General features: G+C 48.9%; 2 protein-coding genes across 8 annotated transcripts in view; one reads left to right on the top strand and one right to left on the bottom strand.

Annotated features, from left to right (window-relative positions):
* Positions 1–5,765, top strand: part of Map3k13 (mitogen-activated protein kinase kinase kinase 13) — a 175,648-nt gene extending 169,883 nt beyond the window's left edge. For all 6 annotated transcript variants that reach the window (XM_052740089.1, XM_052740087.1, XM_052740086.1 and 3 more), the window contains one exon: positions 262–5,765. In XM_052740089.1, the coding sequence (XP_052596049.1) occupies positions 262–363 (102 nt within the window). In that variant the 3' untranslated portion in view covers positions 364–5,765. The remainder of the gene's footprint in view (positions 1–261) is intronic.
* Positions 5,766–7,040: 1,275 nt separating this feature from the next.
* Positions 7,041–14,949, bottom strand: Tmem41a (transmembrane protein 41A). Of its 2 annotated transcripts, none has more exons than XM_052740095.1 (5): positions 14,762–14,949; positions 13,371–13,524; positions 11,179–11,340; positions 10,252–10,343; positions 7,041–8,347 (listed from the first exon to the last, which is right to left on the bottom strand). In XM_052740095.1, exons 1-5 carry the CDS (start codon positions 14,878–14,880, stop codon positions 8,194–8,196), a joined length of 681 nt encoding a protein of 226 aa, XP_052596055.1. In that variant the 5' UTR covers positions 14,881–14,949; the 3' UTR covers positions 7,041–8,193. The 2 variants fall into 2 exon arrangements, with proteins under 2 accessions (XP_052596055.1, XP_052596054.1); XM_052740094.1 differs by having other exon boundaries at positions 10,252–10,390; positions 14,762–14,946.
* Between the last annotated feature and the right edge of the window lie 3,882 nt (positions 14,950–18,831).

Genomic DNA, 18,831 nt, shown 5'->3' with positions numbered 1-18,831 from the left:
TATAGAGATGGGATGTGAGGGAACTGGCAAGTTGCCACAGCCACCATCGGCATTGCCAACTTCCTGTAGTCCTTTTCTCCGTAACTTCCCCCCCGAGAACAGGGCCCAGTGTCCTTTGTCAGTTCCTATAACACGGGGAGTTCAGCTCACCTTCAGGAAGGGCTGTAGAGACGAGTGAAGGGCTATCGCGTGGGATGCGTTCAACATGCCCTCCCTGAGGGTTGTAGAAGAGAATTAAGACCTCTTGTCTGAACTTTGCAGAACCCTGTGCAGTTTGGAGACTCGGACTGTGACTCTTCAGAGGGGGAGTGTTCTGATGCCACCGTTAGGACCAGCAAGAACTACAGCTCTGCCACCTGGTGACAGGGGGCTCTCCATCAGAAGATCTCGAGACGCTGGCATCTCGAACCCTCCCTAGCCCTCGACTCCTCCCTCCTGCCTTTGTCTGGGAGGAGTGACTGAGTCCCAGAAACAAGCCACACTGACAGGAACATGAGATTTGTTAAATCTCTGGGGAAATACCCAAATGAAATTCCATCTCACTGAGCATTTCAATCAAGAATGGCAGGGATCTATTGTACTGAAAACTCCAGCTACTGTAACATTGATATTTATTTTTGTTGGACATTTTAACACTTTGTATTGTAAAGAGTGAACTATATATGATACACAGACACAATAATTTCTTTACAAAAAAAAAAAAAAAGGAAAGGAAAGAGTCTTTAGGAGCAACATTTGGAATTTGTGGGGCTAGGAGGTGTCACTGTCGCTTAAACCCAGGACCAGGTCTTTTGTCCATGCTTGAAGAGCTGTAATGAGACACAGTGAGCATTTAAAACACAAGCCAAAGGAAATGCAGCCACATTAAGTCCAAGCGGCTTGTCTACGCAGGGATGGAAATAGCCTGGAAGTTGAGTGATCTAATAGCACCAAAGCCTTGGAGGGCATGTGCTTCCTCATGCAAACAGAACCGTAGCTGCACACCTGGAATTTCATTCCTTAAACACTTAGTAGGATCTGGCAGTAAAGGTTACAGTGTCATCAAGTCTTGCCCTTAGCAAACGCTTCCCTTTAAGTGCTGCCGCGGTCACGGCCATGACCAGCACGGTCTTTCAGACCTGTGCGCCATTCTTCTTCCTTTGTTCCCACCTGCTGACCACTCCTTTCAGGAAGTGGGATAAGGGGGCAAGAAAAAAAGAGCATCTGTGACTTTAGGAAAACATGCCTGTAAAACTTCTTTTTCAGGATGGAGGTTCATCTATACATGCAAGATGGCACAGCCCCTCTCTGGACCCCATTGTCTGTGTCCTGGAATCATACTGATTCACACAGAGGCAGCTAGGATGTGTGTGTCCAGTGTCCAGTCCCAAACCATCTTCCATTCTGTTCGTAATCTCATTCTAGCTTAGAAGCTTTGGTGGCCGTCTGTCACTGTAGCAGAACAGGCGAAAGAAGCAGGGTGCAGAAAAGTGACCATCTCACCACGTTTTCATTCTGAATCACTGCAGTTTTGTTTAGTTGGTTAGGAAATTTCTAGAAGGAACAACTGATGCTAAGCAGGTAATTAGGATCCCTTTAGTTTCTCAAAAGCATGTGACTTTTCCTGTGTCCAGAGTCCTGGGCTGTAAAAAGTACCCCGAGGTGCTTTGTGGAGTCTTGGCTTGAAGCTGGAAAGGTCTCACAGCCCCCGGAGGGCTGGATTACAGGTGGGCACCTCCATACCTGGCTTAAAGATGTCTTATCTAGAATTTGTAAGCATACGCATTAGCCTGACTCCTGTGTCTCCAATGCAGGCTTCCGCCAAGTCCAAACTGGCTGGTTCTGGCATTGCATCCTGTAAGGATGTTAGGTATTAAGACATTCCAACCCCAACAGAAATGGTGCCCCTGGGCTGGGTGTCATTGACTGCATCGGCCAAAAACAAAAAGCAGGAGGGGATTTACAGCCGGTCTTCTGTTTGACCCTCCTTTGTTTACACTTTATGTTGAGACATTGATTTTAAAATTTAGTGTCTATAATTTTTAGCTCATAGGAAGGATGAAGGAACATGTTTAACTTAGAAAGCAGTATTGTTTTGTTAAATTATTCCATTTTGTATGAACTGTAGCAGGACTACACAGGAGAGCTTAAGTTATGGCATTATTATTGTTGTTTTATTTTATGGTGTCATGATTTTCTGTTGACCAGAAGGTGTGGCTTGTGATGTAGCACAATGACTGTTTCTTGCTAACCATGAATTATTATGGACTTCTGTGGGCCTAGTGAAGGTCTGGGGCTGGAACCGTCCTCTGGAATGCCTGGCATTCCTTAGTGTATCCCCTCGTTTCCTGAATACAGCAGCAGTGGTCTGAGGAGGTGTGCTCTGCCCTGACACCCAATGGGTACACTGTGATTATTTTTTTTTTTTTTTACTTGATTGTAAAAACTCCTGAATGGGCAGATGACCAAGTTGATGACCAAGTAGTTCAAAAGTCCCCAAAGTTATAAACTTGCTCAAATGTCTTAAAAATAAAATCATGGCACTGTAGTAGAAGCAAAAAGATTTAATGCTCAAAAACAGCAAGACAAAGCGTTTCTGCAGGGGGCTCATGAGGTAGTTTTAAGGGCGGACAGCAGAGCCAGTCATCTCCTTCCCGCTGAGCCCCACAGACTGGGAAGAGTGGAAAGACTAGAAACAGAGAAGTGTGTGATGCCTCAGTGATGTCCTTCCATAACAGACAGGAGTTGGGGGGCGGGCGTTGGGGCTCACAGGGCTGGGGAACGACATCAGAGGCAGTATTCCCTCATCCTCCAGCCTCGGGTCCCTTATTCCTTGGAATTGAGACTCTTTCTGTCCAACACAAAGCAGAGCCAGCTGTTTGTCCTGCTCCATACCCACCTTTAGTGGCAACAGAGAAACAGGAAGGCCAACTTCTATCTGGCACCTTTCCACGTCGGTCCTCCCAGAAACCCCGCCCTACATGCCAGTCTTCATCAGCATTCTGAATCCCCATCCTGTCTGTCACACTAAGGCCACCTTTATCTAGATTAACTGTTACAGGCGTGCTCGGCATGTGGCGTTGACTCCAGTCATTCACTGTATCACCAAGGCAGGAGTAAAACCCAGACTTTTTGAGTGGAGTTATGGTTCTAAGCAAGGTTAAAAGGGAAAAATAGTCTCTACCCCGCCCTTCCTCCACAGCCTGCCTTGTAGGAACCAGGAAACTCGGACTGACTGTGTTTCCTTGAAAACATTATAGTCATCAGAACACTGAGTGGAGAGTTCAGGGCACACAAGAGCCGATTCTTCCATGCTGTTAGCTGCCACCACGCTTTGGGGCTCTGAGAAGCCTGGCCAGACTGATCTCAAGTTCCGTCACTGATTGAAGGAGGAATATGTACATTCTTTGGCCATCTGTTTTTGACTACCAAGATGAATTTTGTTTTTGTATTGCAGTCAAGCACTGGATTTTCTTTCTTTTTCTAAATCATGTCACTGAATAAAAACCCTTCTTACAATTGCTTAGCGCAGGAATGGAGACACCTATATCCACTTTGAAACATACCTCACCTTAGAGCTAGCTGCAGGACTGTGGGAGATCCTAACAGGCCAATGAAGTGATGTTGTTAGGTGTCTTGGGTAGCCTGATTGAAGACTGAGTATTTTAGACCTTTAGTTCCACCAAATTAATCCTGGAATTAAAGTCATTTTGAGTAAGTACTGTCTAGTGCTTATTCAGGGGCCCTTTGTGCTAAGCCATTCTCCTACCCTACTCTAGGGGATGGAGGGATGGCTTTGAAGTTCCTGTTACTGACTCAGGGTTGTCAGTGTTCCCACAAGGCAGCATTGACGTCTTCTCAGTGGGAATGCGTTCCTATTGATTCAGTGGTTTACTGCTTTTTCTCATGTCCTTATGTCTCATGTTTTTAATGATCATTTGTTTTATTCTTTGAGAATTTCATACATGCATATAATGAGATATGATCATACTCCATTCCCCTTCCATATCTCACTCAAAACCTCCTCCTCCTGACTTCATGCTTTTGTTTGGGATGGTGTGTTTTAGGTTGTTGTTTTGGTAACTCACTAAGTCTAGTAGTGCCACCCATGTGTGCATGTGTATGAAAACATCCACTGGAGGACCATGGGAGTGACCCCTCCTGTCTCCCCCCCCCAACAGCTTTCAACTGCCAGGTGCCTCAGTGGGGTAGGGCCTGGCGATCGATCACCTTCCCACATCAAATTCTCTTTTTTAAAAAAATTTCTAGCTGGGTTGGTAGCATATACCTTTAATCCTGGCTCTGGGAGAGACAGAGAAGGCAGAGCTCTGCCTTGGTGAGATCCTGTCTCAAAAAATAAAATAAAATCCAAGGAATTCCTGCCCTGCTCCACGTATACCGTGTTTATTTCTCCAGAAACGGAAACACTACCATGTGCCACCATGGATTACCTCTGCACTAAACACCATGGGCATCATCATTTACTTACTGCTCCCTGCTGAGCCTTGTTTACAGCCTCAGAGCCACTCACAGCAGCAGCTGGAGCATCATTCTTGACTTGTTGGAATTGGCATGCAGTGTTTATTATCCCAGCTCTGAGCTCACAATTGTTCCCTAAAGATGATTCTAGACCTTGAGTTCCCTGATGGGCAAGTATAGGACCATGCCAGTAGTCGTCTTATGGGTCCCCAAGGCTGACAGGGGCATGCCACGACAGGCAAAGGGCCACTTGCCTTTATTCTCTCCCTCTGGACTGCAGTCCAGTTGACTAAGCACCAGTTGCATCTCTACCCACACGGAACTGTACCAGATGAGCACACTCTTCCCTGTCTACGAACTGAAGGTTCAGGTGTGCAGTCTGTTACGTATTTCCTCCCAAAATGCTGTGAGAATGATGTGAAATTTTTGTCAAGACTTCTCTTCAACTGTCAGTATGGATTCAGTGCCTTTCCAGGCAGCAAGGTTTTTCTTTGCTGATGCCATAGAACAAATGTCCCAATGTGCTCACCTCCCTTAGACTAGCTCACTGGATGCGTCTGTTTGCTCATCTGCATGGCTTAACTGGCATTGCAAATGCCCGTCCAAACAAGAATGAACTGAACTAGGCTGCTGAGTGGAGGACCCAGTGGAACCCAGAACATTTCTCAGGGACAGGAGGCTCAAGAGGACAGCTCTCAGAAACAGAGAAAGAGCTTGGTTAGGCTTTGGTAAATGCCACACGCACACACGCATGGCAAAGGCGTGACAGCAAGATTTCAGGTGCCACATCCTCAGCAGATGGCAAGGCCACTGTCAGGAAGCTTCCAGCACAATCACAGCCCTGCTTCCCAGGGCCTCTGCACAGCACTGGAGGTCACTGGTGTCTGGCCAATGACCACGGTCCTCCCATGGCTACAAGCGAGAGGGCTCAGGCACATGTGCAAGCTATTAGGAAAAGGTATCTTGACCACACTACCCCAGTGGCTCTCCACCTCTAGAGTTCCACATCTCAGAGGATGGGGAAACCTTTTGAGTCTTTTTTTTAAATGTTTGTATGTCTGCCCCCATCCCTCCCTCTCTTTATATGATTATTTATTACAGTAATTTGAGTTCTATTGATTTAGGGCAAATGAATTTCTTTCTAGTACCTATGTCTCAAAATGAACTCCCTTGTCTCCTTGAAGCTCCCGGGTCACCGGCTCTGTGTCATTTTCAGATACTGGCTCTGGCTTTGTACCGAACAGCAATGGGAACAAGAATGATGATGAAAACAAACCAATGCATGAAATTAAACCAAGTATACCTTGTGTCTTCTGGTCCTGTCTCTTCCTACAGGTGCCGCTTGTATCCTGCAAGCTGCCCTGCCAGGGTTTTCAGGGAAGGGCGAGCCGGCTTCTGCAGCCAGGACTCTCACACTTCAGAGGCAACAGCTAAAGTCGCAGTCTCCACTTTGTCTTGAGTTTTCCCATGAGAGTTGAGGCAGGCACTCGGCTTCTTCCTGAGCCATCTGCTGCCGTTTCTGCAGCTGTCCTGTTACCATGACATCACCCTTAAAGACGCCAAGAGAGGCAAATGGGGAGCTGGCATAATTTGGTCAGAGGCCTGCTGGGAGTGGAAAGCTAAACCAGTCTTTTGGATTATATTTTTCAGCCAATTCTGGTCCCTTTGGAAAGGGCAGTTTGGGGTCAGCAATGTGTACAGACAAGCTCTTATGTTCTGTCTTCACAGTAGAATGTTTATGTCCATGGATTTGGGAAATCCTTTCACCCGTGAACTTATCCCTGATAAGGCAAACTTGTGCAAAATCCTGCTGGGAACACACGTCGGGGGAGCCCGACAGCGAAAAAGGACATACATGCAAAGGGGGAGAAAACCCGTCTTCTCTCTCTCCCTCTCTATTCCAAAATGCTCTGGAACCACTGGCTTCAAGCGTGGTGTCCTCCTCATACCCCCTCATTAGAAAGGCCTCTTTTACACATTTTTTTTTTTTTAATGAAAGCCTTAAAAAAAAAAAAAAAGCCATGACATGGAAATCCACTCTTAATGTGGAGCCTGAGTACGCACATCAGGCCCAGATTGAAGCCTTGGCAAGACTCCTGGCTGAGCCTAGGCTTGAGACAAACACACCGGCCCAGCCTGTGATGCCTTAGAGCAGCAGTTCTGGTGAGTCCTTGTCGTGAGTTGTTCCTATGAGGCCCAAGCCCACAGAGCTATTAGCTCGGGTGCCGAGGTCCACAGTCCAGTGCCCCAGCTGGAAAACGCAACGACAGCTCCGAGTGACTACAGAATAGCCCAGCAATCACACCACTTTTTCCTCTCGGAATTAAAAAGTACAAATTCCTCAGCTGTTCTTAGCAAAGACAAAATAAAAAACACTCACAGGGTGTACTGGCTGACAGCTGTAGATGTAACCAACCGTCTTATTAAATAAGAAACACAGAGCCGATTCAGAGAAGAAAGCCAAGAGGTCAGAGCTATTAGAGCCATAGCAAGAGCGTGGGGTGGTGGCGCACGCCTTTAATCCCAGCACTTGGTAGACAGAGCTAGGTAGATCTCTGTGTGTTCAAGGATACAGCCAACACTGGAGACACATGCCTTTAATATCAATACCAACCATAGAAGACCTGGAAGTCTCTACAGACAGGCAGTGACGAGGCAGTCATGTGTTTGGGTTTACAACCAATGAGAAAGCAGAACAGCTAGACTATATAAAGACATACACACAGGAAGTAGCTTCTTTTCAGAGAGCTCTCTTGGCTGAAGAGGATCGCTGAAGCAGGAAGGGTAAGGCCACGGCCATATAGTTTGTAACTAATATAAGTCTCTGTGTTTACTTGGTCGGGTTTGAGCGGCTGTGGGACTGGCAGGTAAGAGATTTGTCCTGACTGTGGGCCAGGCAGGAAAACTCTAGCTACAAACAGCCTCCTGTACTGATGCCACTCTCCCAGCAGGAGGCAGTAGAAGGGATTCCCAGGCAGAAAAGGACAGATGGCCATTTGACTCAGATGAAACACGGCAGGGCCTTCCGGACAGGGGAGAATTTCCTCAGAACACATTCAGAACATGCAAAGCTGTCTCCATTCATATTTAATCATGTTTGGATCAGCTTAACTATCAAGACATACAACCACAAGGAGCTTAGACGTAGACAGAAACATCAGTGTGTGAACGGGGTATTACAGGAATCATTGCACTCAAGCTGTGTGTCTAAGTCTTAGGCAGTTCATCACATGTCCCTTGGCTTATGGAGAGGTAGATCATCAGCAAAAAGGTAGAGAAGACACTCTTCAAGAGACTAACAGGGGCTGGAGTTCTGTGTGACACTAACACCCACAGGGACTTAACAGGAGTACTGCTACACAGCCTGTCCAAAAGGCCCCCTTCTCCCAAGACATCTCAGGGACCGGCAAGAGGCAAGCCCAGCAGACTGAGTCCCCTGGTCCTAGATAGAACCAAAACAAGATTTTCTAGAAAGCAGTCCATTTCACAGAACCCTGCTAAACGGCACTGGACCCTCAAGCAGAGCGCCCTTCTAATAGGCCTCTGCGCATACTAGAACACCGTTGAGATCACCTTCTGAGGGCAATTAAAACACAGTAAGGGCATTAAAAGGACCATCACACAGATCAGCAGCAGCATCCAGGGCTGTGGTAAACACGGAACCTGTGTCACGAGTCCTTCCTGCCACCCAGGCGACTGGTGTTGCTCCTATCACTCAGTGCCAGGTGCTTCCGGCTAAATTTCTTGATGAGGGTTCCAGGAACCAAAGCGACCAGGGCAATGGCCAACAGCTTCAAGACAGTTTCCCAGGAGAAGAGAACATCCAGAGAAGTGAGAGTGGACAGGATGGAGCCTGTCTGCACGCAGATGAAATTGTATGGGATCAAACCTGGAAAAGGAAAGTAGAGACGGTCCATGGATGGGCAGGATGGTAGGAAACGGCACTTGATGATGGCCGGGGATTCAGAACAGTGGCTCTAGCTCTCTGTCCAACTCTTAACCCCCTAAACAATCTACCTCCTTCCTTTTCTCCCCACACTTCCTATACACCCCGCCTTCTCCAACAAAAGGCCTTATGATGGGCCACACAAATATATATAAGGAGAATTTACTACTCACACAGAAAAAAATAATAACTCAGAGAGTGAGCTGAGAGAGAAATGCTGGAGTCTATGCACCTGCTGAAGGTGGAACCCAAGAGCCAAACCAGAGAAAGGAGACCAAGCAACATGAAATTTCTCAGTGTGCATTAAAGTGTTTCAAAACCCAACAAACAAAACAAGTTTCTTCAAAGTACAACTCTGTATGTTCTGCACTCTGAGAATTCAGCAAGGCTCCGGACACCAAGAGTCTGTCTGCGAGCTGGGCAGCACATGGCATAAAAATTCCTTCGAGTCAGGCTGGGTGGTACATGTTATCATTTCAGTCATCAGGAGGCTGAGGCAGGAGAAGAGCGACAAATTCAAGGCCACCCTGGACCTGATGCTGAGACTTGGTCTCAGAACTAAAAACAACAGCCCTGTGATGTTTAAGGAGAAAACAAAAACACCCAAGTCCGGCATAATGGAGTACGTCTTCAGCACCAGCACTCAGGAGAGAGAGGCAGATGGAGCTCTGTGAGTTCCAAGACTTCCTGGTCTACATAGTGAGTAGAGAGCCAGCCAGAGCTCCCTAGTCTCAAAGAGAAATTACAAGCCAAACGTAGTGGATGCCTATAGTCTAGCGCTTGGAAGGCTGAGGCAAAAACCTGAAGTCTCAGCTACATAACACAGCCATATCACAAATAAGAAGACAAAATACACTCTTAGGCTCCGCCTCAGAGGTCCTAGTTCCTTGCTTCTGCAGTTAAGCCCCGGAGCCCTCATGTTAGGAGCCTATTCCCTGCCCCTACTCCCGAGTTTCTGATCAGTTAGGGCCCTGATAACCCATTCCTCTACTTCAGTGAAGCAGAACATGGAAGATAATGACCAGACTGTTCAAGGACACAGGCTGGCCCTCAGGAAGGAACTCTGTTTCCAGAGTCCTTCCAGGCTGGTGTCACTTCGGTAATGACAAGCTTTTAAGCCCCATTAGCAGAGGCGCTGAGGTACTCAGCAAGCTGCTCTAAGACCTGGCTGTGGTCAGCCTCCTTCCATTTCTGTCAGACATTCCTATTAATAGCGCCAGCTCCACGGCACACTTTTACGTGGACGCAAACCCCTGACTGTCATCCCCCCACACTCTAAGGAAGGTCTGAGCATCTTTGCCCTGGTTTAAAGACGGTGGTGGTTTACTGCAGTGAGAAGGTACCACAGATGGATAGGATGTGATCGCTTTAACTTGTAGTAAAGGTGGCCGAAAGCCCACACTTAAAAAAACACTGCTCTTAACCCCAACTCTAATCTGGTTAAGTGATTTCCGGGGGGAAAGTATGGCCATGCCGTTCTCAGAAGACAGACAGGAGCCTCCCTGATGCCAGACCTCCCTATGGTGCCAGAAAGGAGCTCCCTCGCTCTGCACCAGCCCTTCAGTCTGCTAGCACATCTTGGAGTCAAGTCACGGGGTTTACAGAGATGACCCTGCTCAATCCCAGTGCCCAACACATGCTGGGCACATGAGAAGTACTAAATATGGGCACGGAATCAGCAATCCTTAGCTGCTCCCAAAGTATTTGTATGTTCAAGCCAGAGGAGGGTTTGACGTCAGAGAAGACTGTTGTGTCGAGTGGCAGGCAAGCACATGGCCGGGCGGCTGGGTGGCGGGGGGCGGGTGACGGAGGGTAGTGCCTCCACCAGCCCCTCCCCCACATCTTACCGATAAGCACTGAGAAGAAAAACTGCACGATGGGGATGTTCAGAATCGGGGCCGAGAGGTTCAAGAACCAGTTCGGTGTCATGGGGAAGAGTCTGAGGAACAGCAGGAAAAAGAACAGGCTGTTTCTGTTCTCCTCCACCTGCAGAGAGAGCCCACCATCAGGAGCAGAAAGGCTCTCCAGCATGCGCTGAAGCTAGACAGCTCCTCCCCAGCTCCTCCCCCGCCCCCTCCGCTCCAGGCTGGAAAAGATCTCCCCATTTTGCAAACACAACTACCAGCTGCCCCTGGTGGTTCACACTTATAATCCCTGCACTCAGGAACTCCAGAGGCTGAAACAGGAGGACTTTCATGCCTTTTAGGCTAGCCCGAGTTACACAGTGAGACCTCGTAAGAAAAACAAAAACTGGGCCAGGGAGATGCTCAGATGGTAAAGCTCTCACCCTGTCAGCATAAGGATCTGCATTTGATCATGTATCCATATGTCCAAAAAAAAAAAAAGCCTGGAGCTGGGGCACAAGCCTGGGATCTCCCAGTGCTGGGACCAGAGACGGGAGGATCCATGAGGCTTACTGGCTAACAAGTCTACCTCAGTGAAAGACTCTCTCTCACATGCGCTCACACATACACAAGCATACACACACACACACACCCCAACACACATACATGCACAGAATTAACTAAATAAAGAAATAAATGAAAACACAGTAGCTGAGAATCAGAGGGGTCAGAAACTTAACTCAAAGCCATAGAGCAGGTAACAACAAGAACTGGACTGGGATTTGATCACAGGTCTGTGCTTCCTAAAGACCACACATGAACCCTGTCCAGCTCCCAGGCAGGGTAAAGGAGCGCTGTGGGAAATCCCCGCTCTCGATCCTCTCAGAGCATGAGCTCAGAGACCTGGCGATCAGGTGTGCCCCGCCTTACCTTCCTCTGCAGCAGGGCCACTTTATCAGGAAAGTAGGAGATGACCAGCTGTTTGCCGAAAACACTGGAGAGCAGGTAGCAGCATATGGCGCCCACGGATGTCAGCACACAGCACAGCAAAAGTCCCAGCCATGGCCCAAACAAGGCACCAGCCAAAACATTCTGCAAGGAAAGCAAGCCCTCAGCCGTGAGAACACCTAGTCACTGCAATGGGCTTGTCCTGGAGCCTGTGCGTGCATCGGCTCTCTCACTTTCAGTGGCTTTCACAGCCACCACCCAAGGCCCATTGAAAGAGGTGGGTGAAAACATGGAACTGTAAGCCTAGTCCTAGGCTCCTCACCCTTACGAGGACAAGGCCTAGCACTCAGTGGGCACTGGCAAGTTAAAAAGGAGACTAGGTGCAGACATTACCTGGCTGTGGCAAGCACTACAGTTACCCCCGCAGTCACTGGGCACCAGAAAGGGGAAATGAAGCTCACACGCTATTTCACTATTGTGTAGACCATGAATGTACCTTCTGTAATCCAAGTAAGATGCCTTCCTTGTTTTTCATCTGATTAGTAAAAGCTCACACTGGGCTTCCGTGTTGGCCACAGTCCTAATTGACCTTAAAGCCTTAGTTTCACAAGAACAGAAAAGTTAATTCATACTTCACAAGTACAGTTTGGCTGGTGAATATCATCCTGCCTCAAAGCACGGGATCCGGAAGAAAGCACGGGATCCGGAAGAAAGCATGTGGGAATAGCCAAGTGTGCTGGCACACACCTGTAATCCCAGCACTTGGGAGGCTGAGGCAGGAGGATGGCTTTGAATTCAAGGCCAAATGTGGTGGTATTGTGTTCCCCAAAATATTGTGCACCCTAATAAACTTATCTGACGTCAGAGAACAGAACAGCCACTAGACACAGAGGCCAGAAAATGGTGGCGCACATGCCTTTAATCCTATCACTTGGGAGGCAGAGATCCATCCAGATCTCTGTGAGTTCAAGGCCACACTGGAAACAGCCAGGCATGGTGACTTTAATCCCAGGAAGTGAGGGCAGAAAGCAGAAAGGTGGATAAGGCGTGAAAACCAGGAACTAGAAGCATTTGGCTGGTTAAGCTTTTAGGCTTTTGAGCAACAGTTCAGCTGAGACCCATTCTAGATGAGGACTCAGAGGCTTCCAGTCTGAGGAAACAGGATCAGCTGAGGAATTGGCGAGGTGAGGTTAGCTGTGCTTGTTCTGCTTCTCTGATCTTCCAGCATTCACCCCAATACCTGGCTTCAGGTTTGTTCTTATTAGTAAGACCAGTTAAGATTCATGCTTCAGCCAACCTGGGCTAGCATATGAGTTTCCAGACCAGTCTATGCTACAGAGTGAGACCTCGTCTCAAAACATGAACTGGATAGATGGTGTAGCGGCTAAGAGTGCTTCCTGCTCTTGTGGAGGACCAGTGTTTGGATCCCAGCATCCATGCAGGGTGGCTGACAACTGCCTATAACTCCGGCTTCGGGGGATCTGGTGCCCTCTTCTGACCTCCACAGGCACATGCACATGTATACAGACACACACATAAATCTACAAAGCATGAACACGGGAACAAATGGGTGAGCAAAGGTCAGCAAACAGGCAAGAGGGGACCTTGGCCGTGTGGCGGCCGTGGCTGTGACACATACTTGGCCCTGAGTCCTGAGAAGTCCCAACCATACCCTCTGTCTTGTGCTACCCCTACCCCATCCTACCGGGGAGAGAGAGCCTCACAATCAAGATCACACTAGGCAGGATTAAAACGCACCCCAATTCTGGGTGTGCAGTCCTTACCAACCTAGGCTATACAGCACCACGTAACAGCTGGCTCTCTGTCCCAAAGCGGGATCAGCTCAAGGGGGAAGTCAGTCCAGGGTCAGCCCAAAGGACTTAGCCCAGGACCTCCCGCATCCAGCTCCCTCTCTCAGACATGTCTGCTCTTCTTCCCGTTTCCAGTCCCCAATCTGCTTGGGTAGGTCTAAGCGGAATCTGGAGTAGGAAAAGGTGCTGGGGGAGGAGAGGGAATCAGGGCAACAGGAAGCTTGGATTATCACTAAGTGCTGAATGCCTGCTCAGGACAGCCTCTCCACACTATGCTTCATGCCACCCTGCTGCACAACTAAAGGGGTTTCTGGAGCAGGGGCCACATGTTCAGAACAGTTGGAAAAAGGGCAGGACACTGACCAAGAAACTGGAGCCAGGGATGGCAAAGCCCTGTTTGTAGAGGTAGGCACTGCAGAAGAGCAGGAACACGTAGGCCTGGTGCTCCTTCCGGTACTCCCGAAGGACTTCGGAGAGCTCCCGCAGCTCGGCTAGGTCTGAGGGGAACCACAGTGACCTAGGGATTCGAAAATCAGATGGAAACATGGATTCCAGAGAAGCCTGGTGCCTAAGAAAGTGTCTTCTTCCTAGAGTAAGTTTATAAACACGCAATCTGGCCACCTGGGAATACACACAAAGATGAATTCCAGACGACAGGTGGCCCAACAGAACACAACAGAGGCAGATCAGACAGCCTTGACTTGGGAGCAAGAGACCTGGGCCGGCATCCCTGCTCTGCTATGTCCTGGTTGTGTGACCTTGTAGTGTCCATGGGCTTCGCTTTCCTCCCCTAAAAAGGATCTGGTACTGGGTAACCACTAAATTCCCTCTTTACGTATTCAGGGGGTGTAAGATGGAATCCCACAGCCTCCCCCATGCTGAGCATGGCCTCCATCAGTGATCCGCATCCCCAGTCTCTTTTTGATCTAGTCCAAAAAGGCAAGTATATTCATTACCAGGCAAGTGCTGAACATCCTAAATTGCCTTCCTTTCAAGGAGACCCCCTCCCCAGCAAGCCCAGAACTATTTGGACACCGTGTTGCCCTAGATGTACTGGGCAAAGCAACAGTTTCAGCATTTAAAATGATATGTATCTCACATCATAAACACAGCTTTCTTGATAATGTGGCAGGCTTGAAGCCAACCCTTCCCACTAGCCTGCCTTTTCACCCTGCTCTAGGCCTGGAGCTCTGTGAATCCTGTCCAAGGGTCACAGTACAAAGACTACCCTGCCTCTGCCATCCCAACAGTTCTTTACTCCAGCAGAGATAAACCTTGAGCAACCCCTCCTAGATCTCCTGAGTACCTCTGACATCCACAAGAGAGCTTTTTCAGCCCTAGTGAAAGACAATGGTTACTGAAAACAGCTGTCCTGCTACCCGCATGCCAGCTAAGCCTCTTGGTAATGCGGCAACGCGCCAGGCACACTTCATACACTTTGAAAGTAGTATACTGCAACTGGGAAACCCGCCCAGCAAGTCTACTGCCTCATGACTCGCTCGGCTGTCATGGGGAGCAGAGTCAGACAGGAAGAGGGCAGACCGGACCATAGCCTCGTAACCCGAAGTCCGGGCTGCACCTCTCAAGATTGGCTGCTGTGGGAAAGTGGGTTGAGGAAGGAGAGCCATGGTGGCCGAGATGGCTGGGGCTGGAAGACGACCGGGGTGCAGAGAGAAGCGCCAAGGTGCCCCCCGCGCATCACCTCCAAGCCTCCGAGCTCCGCCCCAGCCGCCGCCCCGCGCGCTCGCACTCACCGGCCTTGGGGCTCCTCGGCCGACGCCAGCCTCGGCCCCACGGGCAGCCGCGTGGACAGCATGTACAGCGCGAAGGTGCAGCCGCCGAATACCAGGAGCAGGCCGAGCAGCGCGCGCATGCCGCGGCCGGGCCGGGGAGCGCGCTCCCCGCGTGGCAACGCCGAGCCCTTCTCCGTGCGCCGGCTGGGCGGGCGGAGCGCGTTCGTCGACGGACGGGGGCGTGGTCTGCGCGGTGCCCCGCCCCCGCCGCGCCGCAGGCCCCGCCCCCTCCAGGGACTGTGAGAGCCTGCTCGTCTGCGCGCTCCTGCCTTCTCCGCGCTGAGCTCCCCCAGCACTGCCCCTTGTGTCAGAACTAGGAGATCCAGGGAGATCGAGGGGTGAGTTGTGAGCCTGCCACAGCCAGTTTGCAGCATGGTGGTCAAACAGCCTGGTCCATAGTCTGTCCCACAAAGCAAATGTAGCCAACAAATGTGGATCTGGCGCTGACGGTGACCACCACAGAAAGAAACAGACTTGCCGCCCTTCTACTCAGCACCTTAGCGGTGGGTGCTCACTATCACCAATCCTCATAAACACATTTCAGCATGTGCCTTAACAGATGAAAAACCTCAGTGTTATAACTCTTGTCTAGGAGCTAGCACGGACAAACCTGTGACACACATCTGAGTCTTACAAAGATTCTGTGATGCTGGACGTGGTAGTCATATGATCGATCCAGCACTTGAGGAGGAGCAGGAGGACCAGGAGTGCAGTCATCCTTAAATACTAAGCAAAATCCAGAAAGGGGCAGGGTAGGAGGGTAGAGAGAATGGCATCTGCCAAAAGAAAACCCAGATTCAGATATCCAAAACTAGTGTGGTCCTCACACTGGGTGAATTCTGAAAGAGGTGAGGTTTGAGTTTACTCTCTAGGATGAGCAAGCAGGTAGAGGAAAAGGGAATGAGCTGGCCCTGAGGAAGCCAACCTTCAGGGAAGCCCAAAGCTTGTGAGAAATGAATGGGAATTGACAGCTTGGGGAGTACTAGGCTGGGGAATTGGTGCGTCGATAAATGATAGGTGGTAAGATAAGCCTGGGAGCACTTAATAAGCATGATTCCACCAGCCAGAAGGTGGTGCATGTCTGCAATCCCAGCACTTGGGAAGCAGAGGCAGAATGGGGACTTTGAGGACAGCCTAGGGTTTCAATGGAAACCTGTCTTCAAAAGCAGGAAGGGGAAAGGGGAAGATTCCATTCTCATTTGAGAGAGTCTGCATGTCAGAGCAAGTAAAGCATACTCTGAGTTAACTGCAAATGCCGTGGTGGGAAAACACAAACAAAAACTGCTGTTGGTTCTTTTTACTCTCTGGGGGCCCGCCACTCAGCTCCCAAATAAATACACGGACACTTACTCTAATTTATGAATGCTCGGCCTTAGCCTGACTTGTTTATAGCCAGCTTTTCTAACTTAAATCATCCCATTTCTCTTTGCCTCTGGGCTTTTTACCTTTCTTTATTCTATATGTCTTCCTTTCCTTCTTACTCCGTGGCTGACTGTGTGGCTGTGTGGCTTTGTGGCTGGGTGGCTGGGTGGCTGGGTGGCTGTGTGGCTGTGTGGCTGTGTGGCTGTGTGACTGTGTGGCTGTGTGGCTGTGTGGCTGTGCGGCTGTGTGGCTGTGTGGCTGTGTGGCTGTGTGGCTGTGTGGCTGGGTGGCTGTGTGGCTGTGTGGCTGGGTGGCTGTGTGGCTGGGTGGCTGTGTGGCTGGGTGGCTGTGTGGCTGGGTGGCTGTGTGGCTGTGTGGCTGTGTGGCTGGGTGGCTGGGTGGCTGGGTGGCTGGGTGGCTGGGTGGCTGGCCCCGGTGTCCTCCTCTCCTCCTTTTCTCGCTACTCCCCCTCTTCTCTAGATTTCTCCTCCTATTTATTCTCTCTGCCTGCCAGCCCTGCCTACCCTTTCTCCTGCCTCGCTATTGGCTATTCAGCTCTTTATTAGACCATCAGGTATTTTAGACAGGCACAGCAACACAGTTTTCCAAATGCAACATAAAAGAATGTAACACATCTTTGCATCATTAAACACATATTCCACAGCACAAACGAATATAACACATCTTAAGCTAATATTCCACAACAGCAAAAACAAAAACAAAAAAGGAAAGGACCATAGATAGCAGTGGGAACCGAGCAAGAGGGACAGGCTGCACAGCGGAGACGTGAAGTGACAGCGCATGTGGTTGACAAATTGGGGGAGGACTTCAAAGGGTCAGAAGACAGAAAGCACCTCAGCGCACTTCTTTGTGTCAAATAAGGAACATGTGTCAAAATTCGAGAGTACAAAATCCTAGCAAGTGGACATGCAAGAACTGATTCTGCAAATATTCTTGGCCTTGTTTTGATATCAAGGGTCTGTGAGCATCCAGAATTCCCATCATCTCAGGACTGGTAGGTTACTTATGGCACATTCAAAAATGGGTATTAAGACACTTCCTAAAAGAAAGAGGCAGGCCTGCATATCCTAAGCTGGTACAGTGTAGTGGTTTGAATGAGAAGGAACCCCCCAGATGCAGTAACTAGGACACGGGTACCACACAGATAGCTAGACTAACATTCAAACAAGATGCAGGGGTGAAGAATAATGTGAGCTGTTTATAAGAAGGAAAGGGGGGTATACTTTATCTTTTCAAGATCCTGAAGTAAGGCAAGGTGTAGTGGCAACTTGAGAGCCTGAGACACATGGTTTACAAATTCAAGGCCAGCCTGGGACAAAATGTAGTGAGACCTTGTCTTAGTTACTGTTCTATTGCTGTGAAGAGACACATGACAAGGCAACTTATGGAATCATTTGACTGGGGTCTTGCTTACATTGTCAGAAGGTCAGCTCATGATCATCACAGTGGGAAAGCATGGCAGTCGCTGAGAGCTCACATCTTATCTGTAAGTAGAGGCAGAGAGAAAGAGACTGGGCCTGGTGTGGGCTTTTAAAACCTCAAAGCCCACCTCCAATGACACACCTCCTCCAAGGCCACACCTCCTAATCCTTCCTAAACAATTTCACCAACTGGGAAACAAGCATTCAAATACATGAGCCTATGGGGGCCATTCTCATTCAAACCACCACAGACCCTGGAGAGAGAGAGACAGAGACAGAGACAGAGACAGACAGACAGACAGACAGACACAGACAGAGAGACAGAGAAGAAAAGTTACCAAATATTTACACTGGGCTGAGAAGCCAGCTTAGCTGGTAAAGTACTCACCTAACATGCACAAAGCCTGGGGTCAGTCCCAGCAGCATAGTTGTACACACCCATCCCCACACTTAGGAAGTTGAGGCAGAACATTCAGTTCAAGGTCACCCTTGCCTACATATTGAGTTCGAGGCCTATGAGTTCTAGGATATATGAGACACTAGAGAGGAAGTAGGAATGGGGGAAGAGGGGGAAATAAATTATGCAATGTCATGAATTTGTACCAAAATAACAGGACATGGGTTTAAAAGGCAAGATTACAGATGTGTTATTGGTGAAGCTGGGTAATGGGCACATGGAGGTGGATTTTATACTCTTTTCTCTGTCTCTGTATATATTTGAAATTTTTCAATTAAGAAAATGGGGGAATGTCTCTCTGTAGGTAGATTTTTTCTATCCCACCAGCCAGTTCTCAAATAACCACACTGAGATTTAATAATTACAAATGCTTGGCCAATAGCTTAGGCTTGTTACTAACTAGCTCTTACCACTTAAATTAACTCGTATTTCTTATCTACGCTCTACCATATGGCTCATGGCTTGTTACCTCATTTTCTACTTGTCTTGCTTCCTCTATTTCTTGTGTGACTCTGCCCTTCTTCCTAGCATCCTCCTGTCTGGCTCTCCCACCCAATCTCTTCCTACCCAGCTGTAGGCCAGTCAGCTCGTTATTAACCAATGAGAGTAATACATATTTACAGTGTACAAAGGTTGTTCCACAGCATCTCTCCCCATTCATCAAAGCTTATCATTATACACCCTGCTACTTCATGCCTCTGACAATGTTCTTGTGTGTGTGTGTGTGTGTGTGTGTGTCCCAACACAGTCATTCCAGCTTAGAGTGTCAG

Source organism: Peromyscus californicus, unplaced genomic scaffold (genome assembly GCF_007827085.1).
Source record: "Peromyscus californicus insignis strain IS unplaced genomic scaffold, ASM782708v3 Scaffold_16__1_contigs__length_79575227, whole genome shotgun sequence".
Classification (NCBI taxonomy): domain Eukaryota; kingdom Metazoa; phylum Chordata; class Mammalia; order Rodentia; family Cricetidae; genus Peromyscus; species Peromyscus californicus.
The sequence above is the reverse complement of the archived record's forward strand: the minus strand, read 5'-3'. Positions and strand labels throughout refer to the sequence as shown.